Here is a 9,372-nt window from a genome sequence, read left to right as displayed (position 1 = left end):
TGAGGACTTGATCCTGGGGCGCATGCAGAAGAATTCACACACTGAGGTCTTGACCCTGGGGTGCATGCTGAATTCACACATTTAGGACTCGGCCCTGGGGTACGTACAGACGAATTTATGTCTTGCAAATGTGGCTCAGGGTTGCACCCAGCAGAATCTTCACATTGCAGTTTTGATCCTGAAATGCATGTGGAAGAATTCATTCGATGCAAATGTGATGCAGGGTTGTACACAGAATGTATACACTGAGGATCTGGCTCTGGAATGCATGCGGAGGAATTTGTATCTTGCCAATATAGCCCAGGTACACACCCACTAGAATTTATATGTTGAGTACATGCAGAACTCACATCTTCCAAGTGTGGCCCAAGGCAAAACACCTTAGATTCTATACCTTGAAAGTCTGGACCAGGGTGTAACTCAGATGAGTCTACATCCTGTATCCCAGTGTTGAATGCCAAACCATTTTTACAATGACTCCAGTCACCAGATTTCCCACCTTGCAATTTAGGCTCATGCTTGAGTTCTAGAGATGACTCATCTAGAACCTTGGTCTCTGTGCACACCTGGGAAGGTTTTATCTCTTGCAACTGTGGCCCAGGGTTGAACCCTAAAGACTGTCTACCTGTTCCCAGGCCCAACTCAGAGGACTTCACATCTTGCAACTGTTGCTCTGTGTTGAATTCCATCGATTTCAGGTCTTGCAGTTTTGTACATAATTCTGATGACTTGATATGTTGCAAATGTAGCTCCTCATTGAACACTAAGGATTTTATACCTTGAAGCTGTTGCTTTTGATTTAATTGATGAGATTTCCCGTCTTGCTTCTGCTTTCTAGCATTGAGTTCAGAAGGTACAACACCATAAATTGGTGAGTCCAGGGCCAACTCAGATAATCCCACAACCTGCAATTCTGTGCCATGATTGACCTCCTCATTCTTCACTGTTTGTGGGTTTGTGAGCTCAGCTTTCACATCTTTCAACTTTGATTCAGGGTTGGATGCCTCAGGTGTTATAACTTGAAAATGGAATTCTGGTATTAACGTAGATGATTTCCAGTCCTGTAACTGAGAGGGGAAATCAAACTGCAAAGTTTTCCTATTAAAGAGAGTCCCTTGAAAAGATCTTACATCTTGACTCAGTGGCTGATGCACAAGGCCCATCGGTTGCTCTTTTTGAAACGTGTCCCCAGAAATCACTTCAGAAGGCTTCATATCCTGTAAGTGTAGGCCACGACTGACCTTTGTAGATCTCCCATCTTGAAGTTTTGTCCCTAGAATCGACTTAGAATATGTCTCATCTTGCAACTGAGGGCCTGAACTTAACTTCACAGATTCCCCGTTTGGAGGCTTTAGCTCTGGTACTAACTCCAATGTTAAACCTTGTAACTCTGGGCCTTGATCAAAGTCTATAGCTTCTAGATCATAAAGCCTTTTTCCTTGAACCAACTCAGGTGGGTTTTCATTTTGTGCCTGTGGTCCAGAACTGAAGTCCGCTGCTGTTCCACCTTGGGGTTTTATCTGTGTTACCACCTCAGAAGATTTTACCGTTGTAAAGTGTTGTCCCATAGAATTTACACCTTGAGCTTTCTTGCCTAGGATCAGCTCAGGATATCTCAACTTTCGTAAATGGGGGCCTGAATCCACTCCTACAGATTTTGTGCCTAAAAATGACTTCTTTGGGGTGAAATCAGGTTTCTCCTCTTGTAACTTTGGACATGGTTCGATTTCTGTAATGGCTTCAGACGTCAGGTCTTGTAAGTGTGGTCCAGAACCCAAATCCATAGATTTGACATCTTGGACCTTTATACCCATGATCATCCTCGAAGATTTCAGATCTTGTAACTGTGGACCTGATTCATAGTCTTCCATTTCCATCTCTTGAGGCTTTGCCCTAAGCGCTGAATCAGATTTTATATTTTGCAACTGTGGCTCAGGTTTAGAGCCTAGCTTGACACTTTGAATTTTGGTCCCCATGGAATCAGTAAATGGTTTACCTTTCAACGGTGAGCTGGGATTTAGCTTAGTATATTTAATATTGTGGGACTTTATTTCTGGTGTCAAGTAAGAACATTTTGCACTTGGCCACTGGAGCCCAGACCTGATCTCAGATTTCATACCTCGAGGCTTCGTCTGAAGTGCCAACTCACAGAATGTTGCACTTTTCAACTCTGTATTTTTATTGTTTTGTGATTGTGGCCCTTGGCTAAATGCCCTACAATTCACTTCTGAAGACTGTGACTGTTGTTTAAGCACTAAAGATGGCACATCTTGAGGCTGTGTTCCTGGGTGTGACTCTAAGGATTTCACTATTGCAGGGGTCAATTTAGCAGAGTTCTTATCTTCTAAATAAAACCCAGGTTTAAATGTCATTGAATTTATATCACTGACCTTTGACCTTAAGGCTGGGTCATATGCTTTCATATCTCTAAACTGTAGCTCGGGTTTAAAATCAATAGTTTTGAACCTGTGAGATGAATATTCCTGAGCTGACACGGAAGGTTGTTTACCTTTTATCTTGGGCCTTGTAATCAATTCATCAGGTGTCTTCACATCTCTTAGTTGCATTGAGGGTTTTAACTCTTTGGCTGTGATGTCTTTGGATTGTAACCCAAGATTTGGCATAGATTTCTTAACTTGGAAGTCAGACACTGGAATCCACTGAATAGATTTTGTATTTTCAAGCTGTGGCCCATGGTGCAACGGCACAGTTTTCACACCCCGAGACTGTAGCTCTGAAATTGATGCACACTTGCCTCCTTTTCGTAGCTCTAGTCCTAGGTTAAAATCCACAGGTTTTTTCCCTTCAAGTTTTGACCCCACAGTCAGTTCAGTTGGCTTCCCACCTCCCAGCAGTATGGATGGTATCCGTTCTGTAGATTTGGTGCCTTGAGATGGTAACCCACGATTTAATCCTAAAAACTTCACACCATGGAACTCAGGTCCGGGTATCCACTGAACAGACCGTACACCCTCGACCTGTGGCTCTTCCTTCAGCTCCACAGTTTTGATACTTTGAAGCTGGGGCTTGGAAGTTGATGTATAGCCTTCCCCTTTTTGTTGCTCTGGTCCTGGAGACAACTCAGGGCTCTTCACCACATTCTGTTCATGTGACCCGAGGTCAAAATCAACAGATTTTCTCCCTTGAGGTTTTGACCCCACAGTCACTTCAGATGCCTTCCCACTTTCCAACAGTGCGGATGCTTTCCTTTCTGCAGATTTGGCACCTTGATACGGTGATCCACGATTTAATCCTAAAAACTTCACACTGTGGAACTCGGGTCCAGGTATCCACTGAACAGACCGTACACCTTCAACCTGTGGCTCTTCATTTAGCTTCAAGGCTTTGCTACCTTGAACCTGGGGCTCTGGAGTTAAGGTAGAAGTTTTTGATTTCTGCAGCCCTATTGTTGGTGGAGAGGTTTTTACTCCCCGCAACTGTGGCTCAAGATGAAATGCAACACATTTTTCTCCCCTAGTGTTTGACCTGGCACCCAATTCAGATGGCCTCACACCTCTCCGTTGCATAGGCAGCTTCAGTTGTGTAGGTCTGGCAAACTTTGACCTGAAGTTTGGTGCTGTGCCTTTCGGGCCTTGAAACTCAGATATTGGTATCCATTGAATAGACTTTGTGCTTCCAATTTGTGGTTCCGTATTTAGTGGCATAGTTTTAACACCTTGAAGCTGTGGCTCCAGTGTTGACTCTGAGGCTTTCAATTGGCCTATCTGTGATGCTGCAGCCAACTGACAAGGGTTCGTACTTGGCAACTGTGGTTCATATTGGAACTCTTTAGTTTTTACACCATGACCAAGCGATTCAGAAGCCAATTTATCTTTACATTGTACCTTAGAGTTGATCCCTGTTGGTTTTATATTTGCAGGTTCGGGTTCTTGATCTGACTTTGTAGACAACGTATCTTCTGATTCAAACTGCCTTTTCAGTTGGTTGAAAACCCTACTTTTCCACTCTGGTGTATATATAGTTATCTGGTCATCCCATCCAGACTCAAGAGTTAAATCAGTGAGTGCTGTTCCTTGACCCTCTTGTGTTGAGGCTAAATCTACAAATTTCACTCCTTGGATCCCTTGTGTTTTGCTTGCATTTCCAGGTTTCAGAGCTTGCTGCTTCAAACATGAGGTAACCACATGCTTTCCGTCTCTAATTTGTGTTTGTAAAGTTAGTTCCTTGGGTTTTATACCTTGCAGTTGAAGCCCTTGAAACACCTCCACAGACGTCTCTGGAAACAACATCTCTGGTACAAAAGTCACAGGATTCTCCCCTTGCTTCTTTGGGTCAAGTTTCAAGCCCAAAGCATTTACATCTTGAACACGTGTATCACTGACCAAACCCACAGTTTTCAGATCTTCAAGCCTTGAACCTGGAATCAACTTCACAGATTTTATACCTCCTAACTGGGAACTTTGTGGGGATACCACAGTCGATTTTATCCTCTCTAGACATTGTCCTAGAGTTAAGATCACAGATTCCCCATCTTCTAACTTTTGTCTTGAAGATAGAAACTCGGGTTTTAAATCTTTCAAGTTGGAGCATACAGGTTCATGTTTCCTATCTCCTGCTTGCATTCCTGGGGTTGACGGAATAACTTCGACTTGTCCCAGCTCTGACCTTGCCCTTAACTCCATAGGTTTCATTTCTCCCAACTGTAGCCCTAATGGTAATTCCGGAGATGTCAGCTCTACATGCTTTGAGACTGTGATCTTTTCCACAGGTTTTATATATCCAAAATGCTGTCCTTGGATAATTTCAGAAGATTCTATAGTTTGGGCCTTTGGTCCTCTGATTAACTTAGAATGGTCTGTGTGCGCTAAGTGTATCCCAGGAGTCAATTTCATTGATTCTGCATTTGATATCTGTGGCTCAGATGACATTTTATTAAGCATTTTGTCTTTAAAGCTTGGTACTTGATTCTCTGTGACATATTTTACATCTTGAAACAGTGGCTCTTGCACTACCAACTTTGACTTCATCTCTTGTCTTTCTGGCTGTGTGGTCAACTCAAACATTTTTACACATTCTAACTGTGGCCCTGAGTTTACCTCTGAAGTTTTCATACCTTGAGGTTGAGTTCCTGGTATCACATCAAAAAATTTGACATCTTGCAGCCATGGCCCTGAGTTAAAACTCACCTGCCTCGTATCTTGTAACCCTGGAGTCATCTTTGCTAGTTTGGGATCATGTATCCCAAATTCTGGAGTCCTAGCACTTATACTACCAAACACTGATCCTGGGGTTTGCTCCCCAAATTTGACCGCTTGAAGTTTTGGCCTTGAAGCCAACTCAGAAATTTTGTTATCTTGTTGCCACAGTCCTGGGCTTACCCGCTCAGATACCACAGTTGGACACTGTAATTCAGAGGGTTGTGTTGCAGATTTCATGCTGTGAAGCGCAGATTCTTCTGTAGGCAGAGCAAGCTTCATATCTTTAAGTGGAGGCTCTTCACTTAATGGCAAAAGTGATTCTGGCATAAATCCCTGAGATTTCCCCTCCTGAGGCTGAATCCCTGGTATAAACTGTACATATCTGAAACCATGGTGCTCAGGCTGTGGGATTAGATCAGAAAATTTCACATCCTGCAAGCTCGGCCCTAGGTTTATGTCCAGAGGTGTCATGTGTTGTGGTTGTGGTTCTGGGACCTTTGGCCCTGGAATAAAATCTGATGACCTGACTTCTGGCACAGGGGAACATGATATCACTTCATCAGATTTCACACCATAATTTGAGACTAAATTTGCAGGCTTTCCCTCTTGAAGAAGTAGCCCCCCTTGATATAACTTTGGAAGTCTGACACTTTGCAGTTGTGGCCCTGGAATCAATCCTGACTTGGCAATGGGCTGTTGTGGGCCTAGATTGAAATCCACGGATTTCATGTTTGGAAGCTGTGTCCCCTCGATCGATTCCTTTGGTGATAAACTCTGTAGCCCGGGCTCTGGTTTTGTCTTTTCAGGATCTACCACTCCTACAGATGGCTGTTGTATTAAATTCACAGATTGTTCATCTTGCAAGTGTGATTCTGTATCCATTTGCCTAGACATTCCTTTGTGGAGCTCTGGCCCCACGGTCACATCTTCAACCTGTGGTTTGGGTCCTACAGTTAATTCCATAGATTCTACAAGTAGTTCAGATGATTCAGAGATTAATTCTGGAGATTTCAAATTTTTTGCAAATGACTCTGATTCCTTACATCGCACTCCTGATTCTAGACTCAGCTCCAGAGATACCACTTCTGAATATGCTTCTACAATGTTCCCCTGGTTATCATTGACTTTAGGCAAAGTCAATCCGACACTTTCTGTGTCTTCATATTCTGATCTCAGAGTCACATCTAATGGGTTAGTAACTTCTGGACAAGATTCTAGAGTCACATGAGCCAACTTCACATCTGGGGGCTGTGGCTCTGGGGCCATCACTTCTGAGTTTTTATTTGGCACTTCTGATTCTGGTAGCAAATCCAGACTATCTTTAATCGTGTTTTGTGATTCTAGGGTCTCTTCTATCCCTTTTACAACGTTGGTCCTAGTTTCAAGAGTCCTAGTTTCTTGGAGCGGTGGTAAGCTCATCTCCATAGATTCTGAGGTTTGGCTCAATGGTGCTGGAGTCATTGGTGGTGATGATTGTATCAACTCAACAGATTCTTCCACCTGATGACAAGTATCAGAGGTCACTCTTGCTTCTGAGGCTTGCTGCTGTAGGATGAGCCCTTCAGATTCTAGGAAGTGATGGCTGGAGTCAGGGCTCACTTCTGGAGATTTTACTGCATCAAGTTGTATGCTTGGGATAGATTCACAAACTTTCATACTTTCCACCAGGTCCTCAGGAATTAAACTCCCACCTTCTACCAATGGAGTCTTCATATCTTCCAGGACCAGGACGTGGATTCTTTTATCAGAGGTGGTGTTTTGTGAATGTGGTTTTGGGGCCAAGTTCACAGATTCTGTATCTTCAAGTGATGGTCTTGGGGTCAACTCCATTATCTTTCTATCTCCTTGTAACTCCTGGGGTGGAGCCGGAGGAATGTTTTTCATACCTTGAGACTGTGAACCATTAATCAAATTTACTGAATTATTACTTTGCAACTGTGGATCTGGGGCCAACCCCGCACATTGTACATTTTGGGGTTGTGGTCCAGGTGTTAGCTGGCTGGAGTTCATGTCCTGAAGCTGAGACTCTGGGGCTAATGGCACAGAGTCCTCGCTTTGCAATTGTGGTTTGGGGGTTAATTCCTCAGACTGTATGCTCTGCTGATGAAGTTCTGGGGCCAAATCTGTAGATACTGCTGTTGAGGTTGGCAGTCCATGCTTTACCATTTCTGGGACTACGTCTGTGGGCATGTCCATAGATTTCGCACTTTGCAATCTTGGATCTGGGACTAGGTTCTTAGATTTTACATTCTGTAATTCCGGAGGTAAGTTTGCCACACACATGACCTTAGGTTGTGGGATTGTGTTCCCTCCAAAATATTCCATTTCTTGAAGTGGTGGTGTAGCAGGTTCTACTTCAGATTCTGTGACTTGATGCTGTTGGCTCATTTCTATAGGTACTGTCCCTTGATCTGGTGCCCCTAGGTTTGTTCTCATAGATTTTGTTATTTGGTGACACGATGGTGCCACCTCTAGAGGATTCTTCATTTGTGGCCAGGTCTCAGAGGTCAACCCCACAGCTTCCGTCATTTTTTGACTTTGCTTTGGGCTCACCTCTGTATAGTCTAAGTCTTGGTGCTGTAGGGTGAACTTTGAAGGTTCCATGCCCTGATGAGGCGGTCCTGGGGTTGATGACACGTACCCTGTGCCTTGATGTTGTGGCATCATGCTCATGGAGTCTCTGACCTGAACCTGTAACGCGGAAGGCAACTCCAGAGAGCCTCTGGATTGAGCCATTGGCTGTGTAATCAAACAAGGAGGCTCTGCAGTTTGTAGTGGTGTGATCATTCCTGTGGGTGGCACCTGTACTGTTGGGTTTGCCTTTAGAGCAGGTGTGGGATGGCCTGGTGGCTGCAGAATCATCCTTGGTGATCCCAGGACTTCAGATGGTGTCTGTGGAAGTAAACTTCGAGATTCTACAGCTCTTCCTGGGACAGTAGAAGTCAGAACGTCTGGTTGAGCTGGCACCAGGGTCAAATTTGCAGCTTGAGACCCTGAGCCCTGGATCAAACCCCTAGATTCTGCAATGTGTGGCACTCTTGTTGGAATTATCTGCATGAAATCCATGTTTTGTTGTGCCACTGGAGTTGCTTGTGTGTTATCAATGACTCCATGCAGTGCGGGTGAGCTAATTTCCATTGTATTTTGATGGATTGGACTGGGAGTAAACCTGATATGTTTTGTGGCTTGACTCTGTGACCCTGGGGTCATTTTCCGTCTTTCTATGGCCTTGTGCTGAGTCTTCAGAATCCTTTCCACAGCTTCCATGACTATATTCTGTGGCACTAGACTTTGCTTTCCTGGTCTTACAGCTTGCTGCGTAGGCAATGCATCCATCTTCACCGATTCCCTGACTTGGTGTTGCGGCTTTGGGGCTATTCCTACTGGTTCTATGACACGCGGACGGAACTCATTAATCATCCCCATGGACTCGATGACATGAAACAACGCTACAGGAGTTACCTTCGTGTTATCTGTGACTTGATTCAGTCTTGGGGCCATACTATTTGATTCCATGGTCTGATCCTGAGGTCCTGCCACTTGTGCTGATTCAGTTACTTTCTTTGATGGCTGAGGAATTATACTCACTGTTTCCACTTGTTTTGGTGGCTGTGGGGAAAGTCCCACAGACTCTATCACCTCGGAGTGTGATTCTGGGATCATTCCCATGGAGTCCATGACCTGAAGCAACGCCAATGGCGTGACCTTTATGCTGTCTGAGGCTGAACACGGTGCCTTGGGTGTCAGTTCCACATTGGTTACTTGTGGCTTTTGCAGCCTTATCCTTTTTTCTGGAAGACCTTGGACCCTCTGTCCTATACTCAGCTCTAACACATGCTTTGGATCCTTTTTCAGTAGAGTGGTTTCTTCCTGGATTGTGTTAACTCCTAAATTTCTGTGGGGTGGAGTGCCCATTGATATAACTAAAGGATCGCACCTAAGGACTTGGAGGTCGCCCTCAGAGGGTAACTGCTTGTTTGAGGTAACTGGGGTAACTGGCTGTGACATTTTTGCTTCAGTTCTATTTAATCCAGCATTCACCCCAATGTTCACATGGAGATGAAATGATGGAGAATCTGGAGGTCTGTTGGTATTTTGCTCAGTGCTCTGAGGAATGGGTTTGGTTAACTGAGTCTTGGGGCTCTCTTGTTCAGGGACCCTTTTTACATCCATCAGATGATTGAGTATTTCCCAGGATCTCTTCACAGGTAGA

The 9,372-nt window shown here is 44.3% G+C and overlaps 1 protein-coding gene across 1 annotated transcript in view; it reads right to left on the bottom strand.

Annotated features, from left to right (window-relative positions):
• The window catches only part of CUNH2orf16 (chromosome unknown C2orf16 homolog), a 10,831-nt gene extending 1,757 nt beyond the window's left edge, over positions 1-9,074 (bottom strand). Inside the window, exons 1-4 of the mRNA XM_055622025.1 lie at positions 8,748-9,074; positions 7,713-7,850; positions 4,554-7,013; positions 2,268-3,767 (exon numbers count right to left, since the gene is read on the bottom strand). Of these exons, the coding sequence (XP_055478000.1) occupies positions 2,268-3,767; positions 4,554-7,013; positions 7,713-7,850; positions 8,748-9,074 (4,425 nt within the window). The remainder of the gene's footprint in view (positions 1-2,267; positions 3,768-4,553; positions 7,014-7,712; positions 7,851-8,747) is intronic.
• Between the last annotated feature and the right edge of the window lie 298 nt (positions 9,075-9,372).

The sequence above is a fragment of the Psammomys obesus genome, unplaced genomic scaffold, assembly GCF_907164565.1.
Source record: "Psammomys obesus unplaced genomic scaffold, mPsaObe1.curated_primary_1811, whole genome shotgun sequence".
NCBI lineage: Eukaryota > Metazoa > Chordata > Mammalia > Rodentia > Muridae > Psammomys > Psammomys obesus.
The sequence above is the reverse complement of the archived record's forward strand: the minus strand, read 5'-3'. Positions and strand labels throughout refer to the sequence as shown.